We start from the raw sequence: 25,267 nt of genomic DNA on the forward strand, positions 1-25,267 counted from the left end.
TAAAATACAAAATGGAGTCAACATGTGGTTCCCTGTAAGCAGGCTTGGAAGACTTTCTAAAATGCTTTGTGCTTTGCAGCTGGTGAGAAATGGTAGTTGAAGTGACTGCATAGACCTACTTTTAACTGTAGACTTTGCAGTGTGCCAGCAGCTGGATGCCTCATACAGGAGACAGCAGACTCCAGTAATGCTTCCCCCTGCCCTCAGACCTTTCAGGGAGCAGCTGCCTGAGGCTTCCCAGTGCTTACTCAGGATGGAGCTGCACAGTCTGGCTCCCCATCTCTGCCTCAGGGACCTGGGAAGCATTCTTCATTTCCAGCAGTGATATAACAGTGAAGCCTGAAACTTCTTACAGTTAATGTTCATTGATATATCTTGCTGCATCTTATAAACATTCTTGTATCAAACAAAGGGTAGTTGATGATAGCACCAATTGTTTTATAGTGGTCTGATACCTTTCTACTCCCAGTAATCTGTTGCTGGTACTAGTCTTTGAGTGAAATATATTTAAACCTCAAGAAGCTGCAGTTCTGTATCTGTTTAAGACTATCTAAATATATATTTGTTGCCCTACTAAAGGAATTCAAAGCTAACTTCATAGTGCATAAATCTTCTGGTGTGCATTCCTCAGGACCAAGAGGGCAAACCCAAGAGAGTGGACATTCATGACAACAAGGATGGCACTTACACAGTCACCTATGTCCCTGACAAAACAGGCCGCTACACGATTGGTGTTAAGTATGGTGGAGATGATATCCCATCCTCTCCCTATCGGATCCGGGCATCTCCATCTGGGGATGCCAGCAAGTGTTTGGCCACAGGTGAGTGTTTGGCCCCTCTCTGTTGCAGTTGTTTGTACTGGGTGTAAAGGTGCCTTCTGAGCATGGTACAATTGATGTAATGGGTATAGAAGACATGCTAGAGATTTCTGTAATCTGGCTGCTCTTACAAGAAGGGGTTTTTCTAAAGACAAAGAAGTGTCCGCCCTGCGGGCGAGCAGGAATCTCTTGCAGCTTCTAGCAAAATCTGTCCAACTACCTGGGCTGTCATAAACAGCCAGATGCAACTGAAGTCTGATGCTTATTTTGGCATAGATAAATCCTGCTGAGAACTGCAGTGAGGTTGATTTAAAAATAACACATCTGTGCGTGTGTCCACTGCATCGTGCTCCTTGCACTGTGAATGTTGCAAGAAGCTTTTCATTCCAAGCAAGAACAAAATTAATTCTGAGGATGTAAGTAGCATGTGTTTCTATGTTAGCAAATCCTGTTCAGGCTGGGTGTTATTAGTGGAGGTTTCTGCTGCTTTTCTGTCTGGTCAAGGTTAACCAGGGTCTGAACAGGCTTTTGGGAAGGGCGAGTGCAAGGGGAGAACCTAAAGATAAGACATTGCTATGACTCAAAAAATCAATGCCTCAAAAATCAATACCTTGGTGTAGAAGGAGGACTCCAAATTTGTTGCTTCACGAGCACCCTTATGGCTTTGTCCCTCGCTTGTTTTCAGGATGGATGTTCATCACATGGCTTTGGGCTAAGTCACTGCAGCATGGTACCACCTCCCAGGAGGTTGTGGCAGGGAGCAGAAGTGGCAGAAACTAGTTACAAGAATGCCACTGATTTTAGAATAAAGAAAGAAACTAGGCAAGGCCAAATTGAACAGGGAAACTTAATCTGTTGTTGTAGATCTGTAAGAGTGTTTAGGCATTGTGCTGGACCTGGCCATTGTGCAGTTAGAGTGCACCTGATGCCTTTCCAGGAACTGGCTGCTAGTAGTCTTAAACAGAAATACATTCCTGACACAATGGGGAAAAAAAGAGAGGGATTCCCTTTACTTCACAAAAAAGATGCCTTAATGGGTGAATCTGATACTCTTCCAAGTAATTCAAGTCACTACCTATTCAAAGTAACTGAGCTGGAGATTACTGTCAGATGCCAGCTAAAATTTTCCCTTTCCAAGAAGTGCTTCTGGCTCTGTGCTGTAAAGCTGAAATACAATCGCTGTAGGTAGGAGTAGATGCTGGAATAGTGCCAAGGTATTAAACCAGCAGGTTCATTGCCACTTGAAAACGAGCTGTTTACCTGGTAACAAGTGCCGGTCAGAAGCAGGAATGTTCAATACATACTGCGAATAAGACATAATAGTTCTCATTTAAACACAGTGTTCTTCAAGCTGGATCTGATAGCTACAATTTGGGCATTGTTGCATGATTTTCTTTTTTTGGATGTGTGGCAGAACAGTGGAAAATCGTTTGTGGTTAATGGTGGAGGAAACATGGCCATGGCTGCTACTGTGTCCTTTTATAGCTGCTTATACAGGGAGGTTTATGTTAAAGCAGTGCAGCTGAGTTGCTGGCTGGGCAGAAGAAAATGCCTTTGGCTCTGCATAAAGGAGTATGATGATAAGAGTATGGGTTAAGGCATTGTTTTCTTCAAACTTAGCTTTTTTCCCCTCTGTTCTCATCCAGCCTCTCTGATTGCAGAGGAGGAGGAAAGCTAGTAGCCAGCTCTTGCATGCCGCTGTGCTGACCAATTTTATGAATGTCCCTTGTCACACATCTGCTCCCAAAACCACATCTGTAGGTCCCTGGAACCAGCATCTTGGTGCCATGCTCCCCAGGCGCCTCGCAGGCAGCCTTCCTGGGAAAACTGTCCTATGAATGCTGTCTGTAATGAAAATTGCCTTGTAGGTCCTGGAATTGCACCCACTGTGAAGACTGGTGAGGAGGTTGGTTTTGTGGTAGACGCCAAATCAGCAGGGAAGGGAAAAGTGACGTGCACCGTCCTCACGCCAGATGGGACAGAAGCTGAGGCAGATGTTGTTGAAAATGAGGACGGGACTTACGATATCTTCTACACTGCTGCCAAACCAGGAACCTATGTGATTTATGTCCGCTTTGGTGGGGTGGACATTCCCAACAGTCCTTTCACCGTCATGGTAAGCCAGGTCTGCTCCAAAAGTACCTCCCACTCGGATTCCTGCTGCCATGTTTTATTTAGTGATAGGTTTAACTCTGTGTGTAAATGTTTGCTCAGACATTTATTAGGCTAGCAGGAACTAATGAATCCTTGTTACTTGCAGAGCTTATTTTGAGCAGGCAATACAGTTAAGTGAAGCGGGATAGAAGCCATCAGAGGATGAAGACTTGGCTTCTCTGAAGAAATTTGTTTTTCATTTCCTGACCATGTAGTTCTTTTTCTAAATGATGTAAGGGTGGTTGTAATCAGCTTCTACAACTAATTACTTTAGCCATTGTCAGATACAATGCTCTGCTTTCTCTGTCTCTTGCTCTTTATTAAGTTGACCCCAAAATAAGGAATGGTCTGCTGACAGATCCCAGGGAATTAGACTGTTAGCTCACACTTTAAAATTATTTGCAAGTGCTAGTTAAACTGTTATAGCCAAATTCCTCCTCTTTCTAATTATCTTCCTTCCAATGTGCAGTACGTCAGCACATTTAACAAACAAAACCCCAGCCCCCTGAGAAGCAGACTAGGTGCCTCTCAGGGCTCACAGAAGCTCTTCATGTGAAGAACAGCTCTCCGTGTTGGCAAAACAATTCCTGGTCTTGTAATCTCAGCCAAAGCAGCCTCCAGTGCATGTCAGTCTGTGAAACCACAGGACGGTACTTGTGCTGAGTGTGGATGGAGCTCACGAGTCCTTGGGACTGGGCACGCTGGCTCGTCCTACCTGTCACCCTGGCAGATCACTATGGGCGTCTGAATATTTCCTTGAAAAAAGTGACTCCCTTGGTCTCTGCTCAAAGGAAATGCCTCTCGAGGTCAGGGAGCCCACTCCCGACCAGCCAGAATTCCCACTTCCTAGCTGACTGATAGAGTACATGTTTGACTTGGGTGTCTCAGCTGGGAACACAGAACAGCAGCATTTCTGTTTTGCATTGGTTTTCTTAGTGGAGTCTTTCCATGCAGAAGTTTCCAGCAGGTTATTTCATTAGTGGGGGGTTGCAGTGGTATGAACAGGCAGGAGGGGCTGGGGTGGCTGAGCCCAAGGGAGCTGCCAAGGGAGTGTGGGTATCAGCCTCAGCCACTCCAGTCAGATTAATGGGGAAGATGGGAATTTGCAAGTCATCCTCTTGGCATGCCTGGTGAGAAGAGCGGCTGCACCAGGGGAAAACACATTCCATGTCTTGACAATGCTGTCCCGGCTATGAATCAGAAGAATGGCTTTGCAGCTATGGCTGGATGTGGGCTGGGTCATTCACCCCAAGTGCATGAGCTAGAGCAGCCTTCCCACGGCAGCCTGCTCCCCAGCCTCCCAGCTGGCACGCCATGCTGCGCAGCGTTCAGGGATTTACAGCTTGGGCTGAAACCTTTCCCTTCCCTCCCTGCATCAATCCCATAAAAAAGCAACTTTGATACTCAGTTCTGTCAGGGTTCAGGCACAGCTTTCAGCTTCCCCTCGAGCACCCAACAGCGGCATGTACTGGCCTTGTCCCTTTGCTGGTGGCTTCCCCCAGTGCCCAATGCCTGCAGATAAGGGCAGTTTCCCAGCTTCCCTGACTGGATCCAGGTCTTTGCTATGGTGAGAGGACTGGGAGGGCTACACGGTGGGAGGAAGATGTTGAACTAGAAAGAAGTGTGTGTTCTGAACTGTGAAAGGTGGAAATGCCTCCATGCCAGAATAACACCTAATAACACCTAACCTGCCTCTACCCCTGCCCAGGCTGTAGATGCAGATGATGTCGCCGCGCGGTCACAGGAGCCAGTGGGCGCTTCCCCTCCTGGATTCCGCCCTTGGGTACACAATTTTTACATTTTTCAGCTGCTTTTCCCCCACCTGTGTTCCATTTCAGATGACAGCCTGCTTCTTGGGACTGCTTGATCGCTCTGGTCATTGTGTTCATTCTTTCTGTTTCATCAATTGTTCTTGGGATCCAGACCTTGTTTTTTCTTTACTGCTTGAAGGGAGTCTCCAAATAAACTCTCATTTAAACACGAAGAGGATCATTGCACCCACAGCTTCCACTTCTGAAATGTCTATTGTTGGCAAAAGCAACCTGAATGTACTGCTTTGTTTTCCCAGTAAAATCACAGTGTCTTGAGTTCAGAGTCACATTGTGAAACTTGTTTCTTTTGTCCATGTTGTGTTGCAATCACTCTGCCCCATTTAAAAATCACTTTCTCTTCCAGGCCTTAAGCAACTAAATCCTTTCAGATGGAGCCACTTTGGGTCTTGCGTGTGCTACATTGTCTTCCATCCCTTTGTGTTCCATTTATATATCTAACTTTTTTCCAGCATGTCTTCCATCCGCGCCGTGTTTGATTTGCTCTGCTCTGCAGCGTGGTGTTGTGAAGGAGAGCTTGGCCGGACACTGCTCTGGTTGAGCCCAGTCCTTGGCTGGCTGCAATAATCACCGCACACTCTCTTCTGCTTGTGCTCACAGGGGAGTTGCTCAGTGCTCATTTGGCTCCACCACCCTTTTTGAAGTGACCCATCTTTTTGCTTCCATTAGGTTACAGAAGAAGCTTATGTCCCGGTTGGAGACATGAATGGCATGGGATTCAGGCCCTTTGATTTGGTTATCCCATTTGCTGTAAGGAAAGGAGAAATAACAGGTACCTGGAGTGCCTCTCAGGGAGGTTTATGCTTTTTGTTAGTGTGTTTATCCATTTGCAGCTATCAGTCTGGGTGGTCCAGACCACAGCATGTGGGGGAGGTTTGTATCCTACCAGCAACTTAGTTGTTTAATTTCACATCAAGTGGTACCCGCTGAGGGATGAATAGGATACACCCTGCCAATGGTTTGAGTTAAGTGAGGGGATTCTTATTGCTGCCATGGTCCTCAGTGCTAGGCTGTGAGCTCCTGCACTGTAGGGTCAGTTGCTGCTTTTTCCCTTCTGGAGCAGCTACATGCATCCTTGATAAGCTCCATTATTTCTTTTGAGCAGATGCTGCAAAACAGTTAATCCTGCAATCCTGTTACATACCTTCTCCAAAGCAGGCAACCCCTCTTTCACAGCTCTGACAGCTGAGAACATCAGCCAGTAGCACCCTGGTTGCACTAAGTTCCTCACACAAAGGCTGTATCCCCTCTGCCCTCTAGCTCAGCAATCCTAGCCCAAACCTTGGGCTGTCTCAGCTTGAAGGAACAGTTGGTCTTTCCTTTTCAAAAGAGCAGGAGATGGAGCATCTTGCTACGAAGTAGTTCAGTGCCTTTTCTGGGGCTTGCTGTGGAAAGCTTAGTGGCTGCAGCAAACAGCCCTGCCTGTAGAGTTTGTAAGGTCACAGGACTGTTTGCCAGATGTCTACCACTGTGCTGTATTCATGTAGCTTAAGTAGAAAACATGTCTGGTTAGTGTTCCCATTAGTCTCCTATTTGTGCCTGTGGGTAAGGCATTTAACAATTTAAAATGCTTGTTTAAAATGGCTAGACAATTCTCTGTGGGTGGGAGAGGGGAAGCAGGCAGCTTCTCCTTCTGTAACTCCCATGGTGGCCTTTTGTAGGTGAAGTACACATGCCCTCTGGAAAGACAGATACGCCAGATATCGTGGATAACAAAGACGGCACAGTTACAGTGAAATACGCTCCTACTGAGGTCGGGCTGCATGAAATGCACATAAAGTACATGGGAAAGCACATCCCAGGTGAGTCTGACAAAGCAGGCAATGCAAATCTGAGTGCAGGGTCCTGCTGATGCATCTCCTCCCTGGTGAGGCTCTATAGCTGAGTTGTACACACTGTAGTAAGAACCGCCTGGGTTGTCTCATTATTCAGCAGCACTTCCTCTGCAAGGAGTCCAGAGAGAACTAAAGTAAAGGAGTAAGTGCTGGCACATGTGAGCTTCCATTGTGGTTTAATAGTACCAGCCAGGCTTAAAATGGATTTTGGTTTTGGGAACTAGCTTTTGTGGCATTTTATTATGAAGAAGAAACATACAATTTTCTACCTTCCATTTTTTCTGCCATGGTGCTCAGCAAAACTAGTGGTTACAGTGTGTGTTTATCCTTAAAACTGCATTGGCAAAAAATCTCCGATCGGTGGGGAGGACTGAGTGGCTAAAACACTATAGTTACTGTTTCCATCTCACTGCAATAAAATAAAACACACATGCACACTATGCTGTAATCTTTCTTTCTTCCTGGCTGCTTCTTAACAAACAGAAACCACTGCCTTTCATTCCCTTTCTTTTCTTTTGTCCTTGCTTCACTAGCTCCCCAGTGGAAGCTCTGCCTCGCCTGGAGGCTGCAGCTGCCTTGCGGTTCTCCGGACATGCCGGCTGTGTGGGGCTGGGGGGAAAGGGGCAGATCTGTAGGAAGATGTGTAGACATGAGACAAAATACCTTCAACACTGTCTGAGTGGGGCTGCTGGTTCTGTTGGTGTACAGAAACACAGGATAACTTTGGCTGAAGCAGGGAGCTTGGTGATGCAGTGCATGGTGCTACTTCAGTCTCTTCAGCGCTTGTATGGTTATAGAACCTCCGTAAGTGCTGAACTCTTGGATGTATTAGTTCAGTAAGACCAATACCCTGCACCAGGACAGAAGGATTATGTTGCCTTCTTGAAGGCTGTCATGAATCAAACCTGCTGCTGTCTCAGCTGCAAAATTTAGCTTTGGACTGAAGAGCTATTTGTGCCTTCTTTTGAAACCATTATTGGCTGTTGGTGACTGTACTTTTTGTTCTTGTGCACCAGCTTAGCTAATCTGAGGCTGGCAAACACGTTTTTGGATACCCTTCAAATTTGCTGGTTCAGGTTCATTAAGTCAGACAATGTGCTGTGCTAGTTCCTAATTCTGAGCTACCAAAATTCAGAATCTCTGCCTGAACTGAAAGCCTGCTTCTGAGTCATGTTCTGATTTAATGTGCTAAAAATAAACTTGCAATGAACAAGACCATTTACAACATCATTGAAACTTATTTTTGGTAATTTGAGGAACACTTTTTCGTGACTGAATGTGGAACAAATTGTGAAGAAGTATAATTTGAGGGTGGAAGGGGAGGCTTATTTGATTTTTAAGTGCATTACAGTCACATAAAGGTTTTTCAGATACCAAGTAGTGAGAAGGGCATTGAAGAACATTGTTATCAGTTCTTGTAGTCCAGGCCACTCATCCTTAAAAGTGCCTCTTTTGGTTGTTTTTTTTTGTCCTTTAGAGAGCCCTCTGCAGTTCTATGTGAATTACCCCAACAGTGGCAGTGTGTCTGCATATGGGCCTGGCCTCATTTACGGGGTTGCCAATAAACCAGCAACTTTCACCATTGTCACAGAAGATGCAGGAGAGGGTAAGTCTGTCCTTTAAACCCATCCTACCCTAAACTAGGAACTTCTTGGTAGTGTAATGCACACTGGCGGTAATTTCCATTCATGTGTCCAACTATGAACCTCTGATATGATACAAACGACTTGTGCAAATATCAGGCTGTAACTTCCAGTAAAAGCTGTTTTATTACAGCTTCCCAAGAGCAGTAGATGTATCTAGATGTATCCTGTGGTACAGGGTGCAAATGGTTTGTTTAATTAAAAATAAATGGAAGGCAGCTTAAATCTAGTGGGTGATGACTGGGTGTGGAATCACTGTTAGGTAAATCTAACAGACTGAATAGGGCTGTGGCCTTAGTGGATTGGCCTGACCTGGTTTTGCTGCTGTCCTTTGAAAACACACATCTTAAGCTGCATTTTAAGTACCAAGTATTGGATCTTTCTCATTGGACCAAGTCTTTGGACTTGATGTGCTCAAAGATTTGCAGAAGTGCCATTCTCCTTGTTTCCTAGGTGGGCTGGACTTGGCTATTGAAGGACCTTCAAAAGCAGAGATCAGCTGCATTGATAACAAAGACGGGACGTGCACAGTCACGTACCTGCCTACTCTGCCTGGGAACTACAGCATCCTGGTCAAGTACAATGACAAACACATTCCAGGCAGCCCATTCACGGCTAAGATCACAGGTATAAAGCTGAGACTTCGGGAAGCACTTCATATTAAAAATTAACGTCTGATAGCATGGGGGACCTGGTTTGTGGCAGGAATTTGAAGTCCTCTGACTTGTTCTGCACTTAACCTTGTAAAGTTTTGTGACTTGTTTCTGTTTATGTGTTCAGATGATAACAGAAGACGGTCTCAGGTTAAGCTTGGTTCTGCTGCTGACTTTATGTTGGACATCAATGAGACTGATCTCAGTCTCCTTACAGCCAGCATTAAAGCCCCATCTGGTCGTGATGAGCCTTGTCTTCTGAAGAGGCTGCCCAATAACCACATTGGTAAGCTCTGAGAGATTAGTAGGGCAGCCTTTGCTCCAGTTTGCTTTGGCATGTAAAATCACTGACTTCTCTGCTCCTTCCCAGAAGAGTCTTGTCAAACCAAGTGGTTGATAGTGTTTGGTACAGTTGCCCAAAGACAGAAGAGTGTGAAGAATGACCTTGTCTTAGCTTGCATGTGACATGTCAGGTTGCAATTGAAGTGGGTTTTGTCAGCATATATGAATGGCTTTGTGGTCCACTTGAGAGCAACACTTCAACATGTGTGAAGAGAGCGCTCTTCCAGTATTTAATTTCCTGGTGTGATTAAGGCATTTAAATCAAGTATAACATGAATAAAAACTGAATAAATTAGTCATATTTCTCTGCTTCATAGGCATCTCATTCATTCCACGGGAAGTAGGAGAACATCTGGTTAGCATCAAGAAAAATGGGAGCCATGTACCAAACAGCCCTGTAACAATCATGGTGGTCCAGTCTGAGATCGGGGATGCCAGACGGGCAAGAGTTTTTGGACGTGGCTTGGTAGAAGGACGAACCTTTGAAATGTGTGACTTCATTGTAGACACAAGAGACGCAGGTCAGTTCCACAGCAAAGGGACTGTGAGATGCTGTGAGATACATACCCACTCTACATGAGAGCATTGCCCCCTCGTGTGCGACCACCAGCTGCAAATAGTGTATTAAAGATGTGTGGTCATTGTCAGTTATTAACTACAGACAACACTGTTAACTTAGAATACACTTTGCATGGTCCTGGCTGATGTCTTCGGTTACAGCCAACAGGGCTGTCACTGGGGCACTGATGAAAGTTCTTCATTTGATGGTGCTGGTTCTAGGAGCTGAATGCATGCTGTGCCTTCAATATCTGACTGATTAGGAGTACAGAAATGTCATTAAGGCATCATACAATTCCCATGTGCCCATTATGATACAATCCTACCAACCAGCTACTGCTATGGGTTTGAACTATTTAATGTCAGGTTTAGAGTAGAGCTATGGAAATCTGAGGCTAACTTACCTGTATTGTAGGTTATGGTGGGATCTCACTGGCAGTTGAAGGACCCAGCAAGGTAGAGATCCAAACTGAAGATCTAGAAGATGGAACTTGCAAAGTGTCCTATTTTCCAACTGTACCTGGCGTGTACATTGTGTCCACTAAATTTGCAGATGAACATATTCCAGGTAAGCAAAAGTGTTGGGCAAATTTTTGGTTAGTACAACTGAAGTCCTACCTAGTTGACCAGTCTCTGGAACTGTGGGTGGGCTGTGTGATCTGGCTTGCACTGTAAGTCCCAAAGATTCGAGGAGGTCCTCCACGAGCAGCAAGCATCAGAAACTGTTTTGCTTCCATGGGTGTATTTCACTTGGACCTGACTGTTGGCTGTAAAACTTCCCCTATGATCCCCTACAAGTCAGAGGAAGCTTTCACTTGTCCCCTCAATGCAGTGTGTAATGAGCAGAGGAGGAATGACTTGCTGTGATACTTACAGGCAGCCCATTCAGTGTGAAGATAAGTGGTGAAGGAAGAGTTAAGGAGAGCATCACACGAACAAGACGGGCTCCCTCTGTTGCAACAGTTGGAAGCGTATGTGATCTGAACCTAAAAATCCCAGGTAAGCAGCAACATCCTTATCCCCAAAACCACAACTTGCTTGGGTGTACCTGAAGCAGAAATACAAACTTCAGTGTTGTAAAGACATCCTCATATTAAGATAGTTTAGGGAAGAAACACTGGTAGTGTGTCTCTTTGAATGGTTAAAAATAAGCATGACCATGATCAACATATGGAGAAATAAATACCAGAGAGGCCTTAATTTAATTTACTGTGTGTGCAACAGGCTGGGGAATGGGCTGCACAGCTCATCCTGGCTCCAGGGGTTTAAGATCATCATGTAGGCTGTTAAATGTTTGTATTACTGTCTGGAAACTGTGAATCATGTAGGCCAGGCTTAGCTGGCTGCACTTTTCCAACAACTTAATCTGCCTCTGTAGAGGGAGTTTAACTGGGAAGCTGTAACTGGCCGGGCTTGGTGCTTGGCAGCACACACCTGCCTGAGCAAACGAACGGGCACCTATGTGCCTCTTCTGTCATTTGTACTGTGTAATCACTTCAGCTCAGGTCCTGCTTCCAAAAACAAAATATCAAAACCCCTTGAATCTTTCTAATCTGCATTTTTTTTTATTCTCTTCTTGTCAGAAATTGACTGTAGAGATATGGAAGCACAGGTAACTAGTCCCTCTGGGAGAAACTTCAATGCCGAAATTTCAGAGGTTGACAAAAACACCTACTGTGTCAGCTTTGTGCCACAAGAAATGGGAGTGCACACTGTGGATGTCAAATACAGAGGGCAGCCGGTGCCAGGCAGCCCCTTCCAGTTCACTGTGGGGCCACTGGGCGAGGGAGGAGCCCATAAAGTGAGAGCTGGAGGCCCGGGGCTGGAGCGTGGAGAGACAGGTGTTCCAGGTGAGTCCTCTGCTCTCACTGGGCTCCAGTGTGTGCTGTGTGCAGCTCTGCAGTGCAGGGTTTTGGTTTCTGTTGGCCTCTTCTCTGAGAGTTTGAGCAGAGCTTGGTGTAACACTGTGGGGTTGCCCCAAGCCAGGGGTGGCCAGTGGAGAAACATGGAGAAATAATATTGCTGTGTCATGTGAATGGAAAAGTCTGGAAATCCACATTTTGGAAACTGACTGCTCTCACGGGATGAACTTGAGGTTGTAATGTGTGTTATACAGGGCTGATAGGCTAATTCAAGGCTAATACGAGCCTTCTGGAGAAACTGCTGAGCAGTATGTCCCAGGTTGATAGGACAATGATGATACATTTAAGTATGAGATACTGCACAGTCTGTTAGGAAGAAGCTGCAACTCAGCAGCAGCAAACTTACTCTTGTGCGCTCATATGCTTCAACAGCTGAGTTCAGTATATGGACACGGGAAGCTGGAGCTGGAGGACTATCTATTGCTGTAGAAGGCCCAAGTAAAGCAGAAATCACTTTTGATGACCATAAAGATGGATCATGTGGTGCATCGTACATAGTTCAAGAGCCAGGTATGTACCAAGACCAGATCATAGGGAAACAACATTGAATGTGACTTTCAAAGAAAGTAAAGACACTCATTGCTTCTTTTCTCCCTGCAGGCAACTATGAGGTGTCCATAAAGTTCAATGATGAGCACATTCCTGAAAGCCCCTACCTGGTTCCCGTCATCGCCCCCTCCGATGATGCTCGCAGGCTCACTGTCACTAGTCTTCAGGTGAGACATAAGGAAACATCTCTACAACTTACCACACAGACTGATTTCGTCCTTGTTCTCCAAGACTAAAATGGTTGTCGTTTCTTCTTAGTAAAAGTCTTGCCTTGGTTGGTGCTTGTTTTCAAGCTCAGCTTGCAGCCAGAGAGGTTTTTGGCAGCTGGCCCAGCTCTGGTGAGCCAGAATTCAAAGGCAGAAGGCTCAACTGAGTGTATTACAGATGATGACACTTGGGAATCAGGAACAAGAGGCTCCAGAAATACCATTGGAGGAGTTAAAAAGTGTTTCCCACCCCATTAGCTAGGGGAGGGCAAAGGAGAACTGAAACATGGAAGTGAACTACCAGTGATCATGCTGGCACTGGGTTCCTTGGTTGGCCCATGGAAGAAGAGCTGGGTTTCCATGTGTAGTGTAGGGCTGTGTGGCTGGGATGTCACTGCAGCCTGACTGGGCAGACAGAGGGAGCCCCACGGTGAGGTTGGGAAGGTTGGGGTGCAGATTTGCTCTGGCTGATGTCATGAAACCACACAGTCACAGCTCACGTGGTTCATGAGCAGTAGCGAATCTCAGAGTGAGTCACAGCTTTGTAGCTGGTCTGGGATCATCTGCTAACCTCACCATGTCATTTGTGTGTGTGTGTGGTTACAGGCATTAAAATACAAGTAACATTAAAGGCCTGACTAAAATCTCCAAAGCCAGAAGCTTGGATGTGAGACTGAGAATCTGTGTCTAAATATACTGTACCTCAGTCCTCATTGAGTGGTGATTAGTACTTCAGTTTAGGGGTTTTTTTCGGCTATAGTTTTTTGGCTAACCCAGCTGTGGTTCCCAGGAGTTTGCCTAGGCTGCAGGACTTCTCCACCTCGGCTGTATAAATGAACCATGACGGCCTGATCCAATAGTATCTCTTCTAACCAGGAGTTACAAGGGCGTTAATTAGTCACTGTGGTATTGATGTTTACCTTGTGTTTCATTTAAAGACTCTTTGACAGGAATACTCACTTCAATTAAGTCCTGGAGAGGCAGATAAAGCTGAGTATTTGGTAACGGAGTGCATTGTGCAGCATCAGCCTCCACTAAACCCACATCAGGGACTTGTTTATATGTTGTACCTCAGTTCTACTCAGTTGCATTTATTTCCCTCTTCAAGATTTAGTTGAAAACAAAATCAGGTAAAGTATGTTAAACATGAGAGATTACTGGTGGATAGCTGCATGTGCTGTGCTGGTTGAGGACCATTTCAGCTCAGATGTGGAGCTGCCTCGCCTTCGACCTACGGCCTGACAGCACCGCAACATCTGGTTTCATGTTTTAAATTGCTTTCTCATGTTTAAGACATCTTGTGGTGACGTTCTAAATGCAGCCTCTTGTGGCAAATATAAACATGCATATTACTCTTTCAGACAACTGGATTATCAGAGGCTTTTCCCTGAATGAATCTGGAATGAGTGAATGGGCTGCAAATCGAGCTATAGCTTAAGCATCTTTTAAATCAAGTGCCTGAATACCAAGGACTGACAACGGGTGACTAGTCTTGTAAGCCTGCCTCTCTTTGATGTGGCAGAGCCGTCAGGCTTCCAAAAACCCGTGTTACCGTGGGAGAAGTCAGCCTAGCCAGTGTGGGTGACTCCTGAATCAGCCACCCCCTAAGAGGCAGAGAGCTGATTTGAGCGTTAATGCAAGTAACAACATTATGCCTTTTGTTGAAACCTAAAAAAAGCCTCATGCTGAAGCGGTTATTTCCCTGCCACAAATCTTGTGCTGTCTGAAACAAGAAGTTTAAATTTGATAATCTGACTGTTGCATTCTCAGGAGTCTGGATTAAAAGTTAATCAGCCAGCATCCTTTGCTATAAGGCTGAACGGGGCAAAGGGCAAGATCGACGCTAAAGTCCACAGCCCCTCCGGAGCTGTCGAAGAGTGCCATGTGTCTGAGCTGGAGCCAGGTGAGCACAGCTTTACAGTGTCATAACAAACTGTCTGACCTCCAAAACATTTGCTGTCCCACAGCAAGGAATTCAGTTTCTTTGGCTTGCGAACAGCGTACCCAAGGGATGAGCACCTTGCTTCGAAAATTACTTCTTGGTGTCAAGAGCTGTTCAGTCAGGGTTATGTCCATGCTTTTCCTAGATAGCAAATGAACTGACTGACCCCCAGTTGTGTAAAGTACAGACATTTAAGTCTTGGCCTGCCAGTGAAGGTACAGTGATATTAGTCATAAATGAAATATGATGTGGGAGAAATATAATGGGGAGAAGTTTATTTTTCAAAGCTATGCTTCCATCTTTGACTAATAGTTTATTTTTAACTTGCACTCACTCATTCATATGAAATGTCAAGGAAGCTGACTATAAGCAAACACTACAGAAAGCTCAACACCTGTTTCAGCAATGAGCTTTTCTTTTTCACTTGAAGTCTCTATGAGTTATGGCCTGTACTATGAACAGACAGCAGCTGTCCAGCTGGGGGAGATCAGTCCCTCCTCTGAGTTAACACGCAATCAAAAATGTTAAATATCAGCAAATTGCTAAATTACTTCATTAGGTAAAGGTGCCATGTCTGTGGTGTCAGAGCAGCACGCCCAGCCCGCTGGTGAGATTTGGCTTGCTCTGACCAGCTGCTTTTCTTCTCTGCGCTACTTCCTCAGCTGCTGACAGGTTGGGCTGTGATTCAGTTGTCATGTTTAGTGCACGAGTGAGGCAAATAACTCTAAAACTCACCCTGCAGACTAGATGACAGCTGAGATCAGGTCATAGTAAACAAGGTGAAAATCCAATCTGTAACACCTCCTGCTATAAATACAGCATTTTCCTACTTAAATATGAGCTTAGCAGCTTGTGTAGCTGAGTTCACTAAACCTGGGACCAAAATATGTCAAAACATTACAGAAGCTTGGGTTGCTAACCAGTTGGGTTTAATTGCTGGTTTATTGTTTGATTGTTATGTCTGATATGTCAGAAAAGCCACTTCTCTCTCACAGATAAGTACGCCGTTCGGTTCATCCCCCACGAGAACGGCATCCACTCCATCGACGTGAAGTTCAACGGGAGCCACGTCGTGGGCAGCCCGTTCAAAGTGCGTGTGGGCGAGCCCGGGCAGGCGGGCAATCCCACACTGGTCACGGCCTACGGATCCGGCCTGGAGAGCGGCACCACGGGTAACCTCCTCTTACAGCTCTGATACAGACCTGTTTGCACTTGGCTTTGAGGCGCACACAGAAGTTGTTCCTAGGCATATTTTTACATGACTTTGCCTGCTAAGGCAGCTGAACTAACCCACATTCTCTGCTGACCTGAGCACAGGCTAATTTTGCTTTCTAGCATGCTCCTCATGTCCTATAACCATCACTTACAAGTCTGCAGGCTATACTGAGCCTTAACAACCTTAAATCTTGTGTAAATCAGCAGCTGCAGCATACGTTCAGTGGAACTGCTGGTTAGCAGCTGGGCTAACTCTGCCAGTTAGCTGAGCTCCACCTCGGTGGTCCCTTGGAGCTCTGGAGATGCTCTGGCTCCCTTCCACGCATGAACACAATGTCTGAGTTGGCTGTCTAGTTGAAGAAATCTTGTTTAACTTGTGTGCCCCTGTTAATTAAATAGGTACCAGGGTGTACCCTGTTACCTTCCCTTCAGTGCTTGCAGCTCTAAGAAATTTCAAGTTAAATGTAGTATGATGTGTGAACCCTGGGGAGAACAGTGGATTGTTGTGTTGGCTGTGTGCTTCAGATGCAGTGTGAACAGTCTCTTCTTGGAAATCTGACACCCTGGTGTCTGCTGCGGTTTCCTCATCTGATAGTTCTCAACTCAAGAATGTAGAGTTTAGGGTTTGTTTTTTCATTTCTATGATTGGTAGCCTTAGTAAGAAAGTATGAAAACATTCCAGGATATGCACATTGATTTATTTAATTGTGTGCTTGCTCAGGCCACACACACAGGTGAATAGCAGAGTAAAACTGATTATTTTTCTTTCCTTTTGTTATGCAAGGGAATAGCTAGTTCCTCTTATCCCATCTACTGCCGTGTCTTGTGGATTCCATTTCATTACCTTTTTTTCTCCCTGGGAAAAAAAATACTGCAGTTATTCAGTTAAAGCTTTTGGTGTTCTGGAGAAACCAAGCAGTTGGTTTTGGAAACATGCAGATACACCACATAAAATAAAGATACAGCCTGTGCTGCTTTAATAGGTGGAAACAAAAGCACTCATTAATACTTAGCCACTGATGCATCAGGGACAGGGGAATTTTTCTCCATCTATAAAGGTGCTTGGGGTTGTTTTAAATCTAAATAGACTGTTTAACTTCAGTAAAGTTACTCTGTGCCCCGTTGTTGAATCCTGGCTGCTGCCAAAGGCCCGGTGCCCTGGGAGCCGCTGAGCAGCGTTTCTGAACAATGATCCAGTGTAGGGGTTTCAATAGCCAGTGGCTGAGCACCTGAACCATCCCCCACGAGGGCTGCGTGCCTGCAGCCTCCAACAATGCGAGCCTTCATCTGGGGCACAGGGAAAACCAGTGACTCTGGAGCAAGAAGTCTTAGTGAGCAGCTGTGCAGCTTGCTGGCTTTGGGAATTAACTTCCCTCCAGTTGAGCGGGGCATTGCAGGTTGATGCCTGACCTCCTGGGCAGGCGGTTCCAGGGACACGGGCTGCTGGAGCACTGTAAGATGGCACAATCCTCTGTGGGAGCTGGGCTCTTCCAGCATTGCGACACAGCAGCCTCTTGTGTGGAGAGGCTACAAACTTCTCCCTAGTTCATTCCCACGTCTGCGTGCTTCTGTCGCAGCAGCAGTAAACTTTCCCATGGCCGTCCTGATTTTGAGTGAGCCCGAGCACTTTATTCCTTCTCAGCAGCATCTCATGCTACAGCCCAAAGATCATAAATATTTTAAGCCGAAGTTTGACAGTAAATTATTTGGGGGCTGAAAGCCTTATTTAATTTTTTCTTGTGTTGTTGGCATTGTGTCATTGGCTTAGTATTAGCAGCGGTAATTCAGCTGTGTTAACCAGATGCTGTAATTAAACAAGCTTTTGTTTCCACAAACTGCTTGGAGTGCTGTTGCCAAGCAGTTCAGACACCCATCTCCTCCAGGAGATCTCCTGCTTTCTTGTGGGCTCTTCAGTGCTGATTTGTGGTCCAGGCAGCAAGACAGCTCTGAGCTCTCCGAATTTATACACGCTGGCGCTGTGTCAGTGTGGGTTCTGACACCCAAGAGAAAGGATCTTGCTTTCTCTCTAAGCCAGTTTTTTGTTGGTGAATTACTTCCATTTCAGTCCTGAAGGGCTCTCATGACCCCTTGTCCCACACAGTCACATAACCCAAGCAGAGAAGGGAGCAGGATGAAGCTGGGGAGACTTCCAGGGGTGCAGAGCCCCTGGCTAGGACTTGCCTGTGAGAGGATGTGGGGCGGGGGGATGTGGTGTCCCTCCCAGCCTGCAGCCTTGGGCAGCCTGGTCTTGCGCCGAATTACCCCTTCCTGTTTAATGACTGAGGCTGCATGTGTAATGTGGGTGTGAGGAAGAGTGTGTCTTACTGTGCTACATCTTTCTAGGACTGCAGTCGGAGTTTTTCATTAACACGACCAAGGCTGGTCCAGGTACCCTCTCTGTTACAATTGAAGGGCCATCAAAGGTGAAAATGGACTGCCAGGAAACTCCAGAAGGTTACAAAGTCATGTACACACCCATGGCTCCAGGAAACTATTTAATTGGAGTTAAATATGGTGGACCTAACCACATAGTGGGCAGCCCCTTCAAGGCAAAGGTTACAGGTAAAAAGCTAACCAGTACTTACTGTGTGCCTGAAGCAGCTCGTGTCATTAAGCAAATACGTCCCTCTGAGACAGTGGCATTCTGGTCTAGATGCCCAAAAACATGAGAAGAAAAACGTTCCTCCCATCACCTCCAAAGCCTAGATGAGGGCTCTCAGGAGCAGCTTCAAGAGCAACAGTCATGGAGCTTACCAGCTTGACTCAGTGGTGGGCCATAAAATAGCTTCATGGGGGAATATTAAATCCTGATCTAGCGTCAGGGTGTTGCACTGGCAGTAGTGAAATATGACTTATTTACCCATTTTCCCCCCAAAGCCTGAAACCTGCTTGCCTGTAGCATAAGTGATGCCTCTCTTGGTCTAATTTTGGTGCAGGTGTCACCTAACCAAATGTCAGTAACATCTGGGGGGCTTTTAGGTGATGTGAGGAAGGCCGGTTTAGGAAGCTTGTTTTCTCTTCACCACTGTGTTTAAGCACAGGCTGGAGCTCATCTCTGCTGCTGCCCCTGAGCTAGTGAACCCTCTCCTGGTGCCCAAAGTGCAAGGATGTTCTTGGGAGAGGGCGGCAGGGACTGCACTTCCCCAGGCTGGGACACGCTCTGCTTTCAAAATGGGTTATTGCAAAATTGCACCTGCTTTTCTGCCAACTCAAGTTTAATTTTTGCCATTTGGTGATTGGAGCACAATTAACTCTTCTTAAGCCAGCTTTGCTTAATGAATCCTGAAGTTCTTGTGGTCCTTCAACCACTTGAGGGCTCTGGGATGGGATTGCTGCCAGTGGTGCTGGAAGATGTCAGCTTAAAAACCCAAGCAGGAAACTGCTCCTCTTCAAAAATGCATTTTGGATGCAGAATGCATGCTAGTCATTAGGAGGGTTTCGAAACCTCCTTGTGAATGCCTTTCAGATGGGGCAAATCTGAATGTCAGAAATCTCTGTTTCCAGGACAGCGACTGGTTAGCCCAGGCAGTGCCAATGAAACTTCTTCCATCCTGGTAGAGTCGGTGACGAGGTCGTCCACTGAAACTTGCTATAGCGCCATTCCCAAATCCACCTCGGATGCTAGCAAAGTGATTTCCCGTGGAGCAGGACTCTCAAAGGCTTTTGTGGGTCAGAAAAGTTCTTTCTCTGTGGATTGCAGCAAAGCAGGTATGGATGCAGAATCCAGCTGGATGTTCAGGGTGGGTGGTTTAGCTGTCTTTTCCTCTAAACCAACTTGCAGAGTTAAAATTCAGAGCTTGAGGTGTTGATCTGATTCTAAAGAAAAACTCTAAATACTACACTGTACTCACTGAGTCAGTCCTAATATAGAGCCTGTAAAGATGCCAGTTCCTCTCCAAATGACTTCATCTGAGCCAGGTGCACCTGAAAGAACCACAGGGTTATGGCATGAGAACAAACAGGTTGCTGAACTTAAGCAACCCTTGTGGTGCATTGTAGCATTTAATGCACGGTGTTCCCATTTGCCTTGAGCACTGATCAGCATCATCATCATCATCCAGGAGCTCTGTGGAGGGTGGATTACAGGCCAGCTGTGTTCACTGGCCCCTGCTATTAACTTCTGATGAAGTACTTGTAAAGCAGTGCCAGCTCGTTTTCACAAGCAGCATTGATGTTTCCTGTGCTCTAGTTAGTTAGATAGTGGTACCCTATCAGATCTGGCAAAATGCTCAAATAAACCCTTGCCTCTGTGAGGTTGAAAGCTTTTTAAAATAAAATTCCTTCTTATACCAAATTAGCTGAGCCATGCCTCAGACTACCACTCTGTGAATTGAAATAACAAAATCCATGTGTTACAGAGCCAGTATATTATGGTACAACCATGCTGGCTTATTTAAGCTCAGGAATGTTGACAGTCTGTTCTTTTGCTGTAGGTTCCAATATGCTGTTAGTTGGTGTCCACGGACCTACAATACCATGCGAAGAGGTGTCCATCAAGCATTTGGGCAGCCATCAGTACAACGTCACTTACGTCGTCAAGGAGAGGGGTGACTATGTCCTGGCAGTGAAATGGGGTGACGAGCACATCCCCGGGAGTCCCTTCCATGTCACCGTTCCATAAACAGCGCCAGAGTCGACCTCTGCGTTTGCAGTCCAGATGCAGAGTTATCCTGGGTGCAGTCCTGTTGCAAAATGCAGTATCTAGATACACACGGCTCACATTTCAATACAGTCAGATGTAAACTCTGTAACTATTTTGTACAAGCATTTCACTTCTATCCTACTTACCAACCTGATGTCAATCTATTTAATATCCTCCTCAAATTGTACCTTTGCAGTACTGTCCGGGTCACTTTTAATGTTTGGAGAATCATATGGATGACTAGACACTAATTTCCCTTGTGGATGTTAAAGACTTTGGATGTTAATTGAAAACTGGAATTTGTCTTTGTAATTGGGTATCTTAACTACTGATTTTATTTGACTGGAGACTTTACATTTTAGTTATGGAATATGACTTGGGCGGTCCCCAGTTCAAATTCTTTTCTGTAAAGAAATGAGGTAAAACTGGTACTATAATAGGTGCCTTTCTATACTTGATCAATTTTAATGCTTAACATTATAAAAAGCTACTATAAGTGGCTTTACCACTCAAATTTAAAATGTTTCTGAAAATGCTCTGCTAGTGGTTTACATTTAGAAAAAGTTTATCTTTTACAGAAGACCAAAAGCAGATTGAAATCGACTTCCTGGAAGCTTTCAGCCTTTCTATATTAATGCTTTGTAACTCTAGACAGGTAGCTTTTTGTCCATGATGCTAGCAATGCGGTTTTTAATTAGCTTGGGATTCTGGTGATGTTTCTGTAACTTTACAGGTAACTCCCCACACTCTTTTTATTCAAGAACAAGCCCCTGGATTGGCTGGGTTAAGTAAATCCCCTAAACTTGCCGAGCCAGGGACAGCTCTCGCCTGTGTGACCCACAGCAGCTGCAGGAGCACCATGGTGTGTTGGGATGATGACCAGCAGTTTCCCTGGAGGCCACGGGCCTGGGGAGTAGCTGAGATGGTGCAAAGAAGCCAGCCTGGGAAGGGGACCCACAGCTGCAGTGGGGTGTGGGGAGGGAGGGAGGGTGTGTGAACCTACCAGTAATAGCAGTACAAATAATAGCAATAGTACCATGAACAGACCAAGGTGTTTTTTTGTGTCTCAGTCCAAGGACATGCCTGAAGCACACTCATCTTCTGAAATCCCCTTCGTGCTGCAACAGGCATTGCTGAGGAGGGTCAGGGAGTGGAAACTTCCTTATAACTTATCTGTTTGTCCCGGATTGCTCCACGCTTCTTCCCAAGTGCGTATCTGAATTGCTGTCAGCTGCTGGGGCTTTAGTAGACTCTCCTAATGAGCTTTAACTCTGCGACTAAGAGAAGGTAGGATTTGTTGAAATGTCACTGTCCCTTGGGAGAAGTTCATGCTTATGGTTCTGTAGTTACATGTGGATGCACTACTCTCCAGCACAGTCATTGGGAAAATAAAGGAAAGTTGAGGGGTTTTTTTTACTGTGCTTTTTTTTGTGCCTTAATGTGAAATGCTCACTACATTGTAAAGTAGGAATTTAAAACAAAATAAACTGGAATAAAAATACAGGATTGTAAAATTGTATGTTATAACTTATTAAATAGAAATGTTTGCTTCATTAAAATGTGCATGTTAAAAACAATATTGCATTCTTTTCATATGTAGTCAGTAAAGTTCAAACTGAAACTACGCCACATAGCAGCTTCAGGCAGAGCAGATAGCCCATGGGCCCTGCAGGTAGCCATGAAAATTTGGGCATAACCTCAGTGCTATTCTTTTTTTTTTTTTTTTTTAAATCTAAACCCCTTTTTTTCCCTTAAAACAAAATGCCAGAAGTTTAAGCCATGGCATAAACACCCTGTGCCCCTTTGCCCCTGCACAGACCCCAGGCATGGGGGCAGTGGAGCTGGCACTGGTGTGTCCCTTGAGCTGCCAGCTGGGTTATCAGTCTGATCCCAGGGCACTCCAGTGGCACCCCCTGTTCCTCCAGGCTCCCTGGGGTTGTTTGCAGAAGGTGTCTCCCTGCACCTGGGACCGGCAGCTCCAGCACACAGCCATGGAAACCAGCAGATGTTTTCCCAAACACGCTCCTGCTGAAAGCCTCAGTGAAACCTGAGATGCAGTGGCTGCCAAGGACTTTCCTGCCCCAGGTTTATCAGATGATTTCCTTTTTATAGGTAACTGTGTTTCATTAGCCTTGTGCTACGTCAGCATGAACCTCCTATTTAATGTTTTTAAACAAAACAAAATAACCTGGATACAGCTATTGGGGTGAGTAAACCTTGAGAGCATCTCACCTGTGTAACCCCTGTGTCCCAGTCACCCTGCCCTTCTCTGGCCTTCTCTTGCCTGTTACCCCTTGACTGGGTTTAATGACAGTGGCTGAAATTAGTAGGGGTTGTCTGTCAAGTTGAGGGACACTGGTTGGTACCGTGGCTGGGTTTATCTTCAGCAAAAGCTGAGCTCTGCTTCAAGTGACTAACTCTGCCTTGCCTGGGCACTGACAGCTGTGGTGGAGTGTCCATAAAAATTACCTTGCTAATGAGAGCAAGCACCCAGTGGCGGTGATGAGAAGAGCTTCTGGTGTAACTTGGCTGTGTTGATCTTTGGCAACAACATTCAGCCACCTCCAGCAGCTCTGGCAGCTGAGGACTGACTTTGTCTTGGGCACAGAGTGGTGCTTTGGGGGACATTCTGCTCTGCTTTTGGTCTCTGGCACCTGGAAGGTTTCTGTGTGCAGTGCCCACCTTAGCAGGCAGCTGTGGGGCTGGGATGTCGGTGTACTGGGTTACTGGTGTCCCAGTGCCTCCTGCTGGGTAGCCTTGCAATGGTACAAGATGCACTTCCTTCATTATAGGCAGAGGACTGGTAGTACTTTTTTGCCTTTAGCTGTAGAAGTGTTTTTCTGCCACTTTGGTTGAACTTAAGTTCTTTTTTGTTGTTTACAGTCTCTCCTTGGTGCAGGTTTATAGCAGGGTTTGGCCACCTAGTGCCTGTGTCCCACTGGGAACTCATCCATCCCTCTTCAACTGGCCCAAACTGTCCTGTGAGTGCTCTGCTGGATCTGGCAGTGCCCTCGGTGGCCACCTGGACCCCCTGGTGGCCACTGACCCAGGGCAGCCCCTAAGTCAGGGCATGGCCACATAGGAAAACACTGGGACCCTCTGTACCTCCGGGAGGTTCGGTGGGTGGTGGAAGGTAAGTCCCTGGGGCACACATTCCCATGGGATGGTCACTCTGGAGCATTCTATCCCCCTGCCTGGTGTCAGTGGGGTTTGATGCACTTGTACATCCCAATGGGCAGAGAGAAGGGATCTTTAGAGATGCTGTCCTGGAGCTCCTCACAACCTGCACGCTCAGACTGTCCTTCACTCCCTGTCTGCCCTGACCCTGTGCTGTGCCTGTTCCTGCCATACCCTGGGGTCTCACCTGCATTTGCTGCCCCTGGCCTTCTCCTTTGGTTTGGGGAGCTTTGGAGTTCCCTCTTCAGACCCCTCTGGGTGTCCCTGCTTACCTCCATGTCTCTGCAGCCAGCGTGGCAAATATCTCATATACTGGGGTGTGCTTAAAACTGAGAATTGCATTTCATCTTGTGCAGCTGTGAGTAGCTATAATAAATTAAATATATGTATTTAAATAATTTTAATAGCTTTGGGGTTAAATAATTACTATTAATTAACTTATTCTAATAATTTAAAATATTCCAGTACTTATTAAATAATTAAAATTATTTAATCTTTTGATTGCTTCAAATTAATAATTGAATTATTTTATATGTATATATATATAAAGATAATCCAGTATAATTATTTTTTCTGGAAATGTTACTGCAGTGGTCAGTCTCCAGGCCTGGGATCATGCAGAGCACTTTATGTGTTCAAGCTGTATCTCCCTTCACTCCCCAAAAAGCCCTGAGCTGCTCTGAGTCTCTTGGGTGCATTAGCAATGCGGGCACTGGGGCTGTTGCTCAGCAGAGCTCTGGGTTTGCTCAGATTATGCAAACCCTGTAATTAGTTTTCCCTCTAATTGTCTACAGAAAGTGAGATTGTGAAATTTCCAATCCAGAAACTGCTTTTTTCTCTACTCACTTTTAACTTTTACATGTATTTGTTTTAAACTGATTTGATTTTATTTTTCAATTTGTTTTTTTTACCCCATATTGAAATGTACTTGCAGGGCAGACAATGCACCTTTCTTACCTAAAAAAAAAAGGGAGCAAACTGTGTATAAATCACCTTTAAAAGCCTGTCCGAGGTGGCTATGTATAAACAGACATCACTTGACAGAAACTGGGATTGAGTTGCATGAAACTTAACTCAGGGAATGGCATGATGCTTTTTTACACAGTGTTTTTTGTTTGTTTGAGGAGAGACTCTTTCCAAACCATTTGTTATTATGACAGCTGGCTGCGCCATGCTCTCCCATGAGCCAAATGAAACTGGTTGTCCAGTTTGGCCTCTGCCAGGTCAGGGACAGCTCTGGACCCATTGGCATGCAAGGGATGGGGTCTTGCAAAGCTGCTGGCACCATCCTCAGGTGTTTATTCTGTGCTCTGTGCCAGCCGGCTTGGAGGAACTTCTTTTTTTAATTATTTTTCTTATTTTTCACATCTCCTGTCCACATCCAGAGTAGCACAAAGGGGTGTCTGGAATTTTGCTGCAGGACGTGCACCAGGGCGCCCAGCCCAGCTGTATTGCTGCAGGCTGGGAGCAAACCCACCTGGTACCTGAACCTTTAGGCATCCCAAACTCCTGTAAGCAAAGGTTTGTTTTTAAAAGTAATTTTTCCCTGTGTTAGAGTGACTTAGAGACACTCCCATTCCCATCCTCCCCCCACTGTGAGATGCCACATCTTCAAGGCTCCATCCAAGCTGGAAAAGCAGCAGGAAGGGAGACAGCAATTTCTTCCTCCACAGTAATGGTTAATATTCCCAGGTCCCTTTCGCTGAAGGTTATCAAAACAGCCCCGCTGCCAGTCCCCCCTCTTGTGCTGGGCTGTTTCCCCGGGGCCTCCTGGGAAAATGC

At 45.7% G+C, this 25,267-nt stretch overlaps 1 protein-coding gene across 4 annotated transcripts in view; it reads left to right on the forward strand.

The window, feature by feature from the left end:
- FLNB (filamin B) overlaps positions 1–21,885 on the forward strand; it is a 71,820-nt gene extending 49,935 nt beyond the window's left edge. For 2 of the 4 annotated variants that reach the window (XM_027701112.1, XM_027701115.1), the window contains 19 exons: positions 632–821; positions 2,687–2,934; positions 4,681–4,755; positions 5,471–5,573; positions 6,463–6,603; positions 8,114–8,242; positions 8,733–8,906; positions 9,060–9,218; positions 9,592–9,795; positions 10,248–10,400; positions 10,709–10,831; positions 11,416–11,682; positions 12,127–12,264; positions 12,355–12,470; positions 14,280–14,412; positions 15,447–15,623; positions 18,010–18,228; positions 19,171–19,374; positions 20,100–21,885. In XM_027701112.1, coding sequence (XP_027556913.1) covers positions 632–821; positions 2,687–2,934; positions 4,681–4,755; positions 5,471–5,573; positions 6,463–6,603; positions 8,114–8,242; positions 8,733–8,906; positions 9,060–9,218; positions 9,592–9,795; positions 10,248–10,400; positions 10,709–10,831; positions 11,416–11,682; positions 12,127–12,264; positions 12,355–12,470; positions 14,280–14,412; positions 15,447–15,623; positions 18,010–18,228; positions 19,171–19,374; positions 20,100–20,287 — 3,141 coding nt within the window. In that variant the 3' untranslated portion in view covers positions 20,288–21,885. The remainder of the gene's footprint in view (positions 1–631; positions 822–2,686; positions 2,935–4,680; positions 4,756–5,470; positions 5,574–6,462; positions 6,604–8,113; positions 8,243–8,732; positions 8,907–9,059; positions 9,219–9,591; positions 9,796–10,247; positions 10,401–10,708; positions 10,832–11,415; positions 11,683–12,126; positions 12,265–12,354; positions 12,471–14,279; positions 14,413–15,446; positions 15,624–18,009; positions 18,229–19,170; positions 19,375–20,099) is intronic. The other 2 variants (XM_027701114.1, XM_027701113.1) reach the window with 2 other exon arrangements.
- Positions 21,886–25,267: the final 3,382 nt, after the last annotated feature.

The sequence above is a fragment of the Neopelma chrysocephalum genome, unplaced genomic scaffold, assembly GCF_003984885.1.
Source record: "Neopelma chrysocephalum unplaced genomic scaffold, ASM398488v2 Primary Assembly neopelma1_147, whole genome shotgun sequence".
NCBI classification, from domain to species: domain Eukaryota; kingdom Metazoa; phylum Chordata; class Aves; order Passeriformes; family Pipridae; genus Neopelma; species Neopelma chrysocephalum.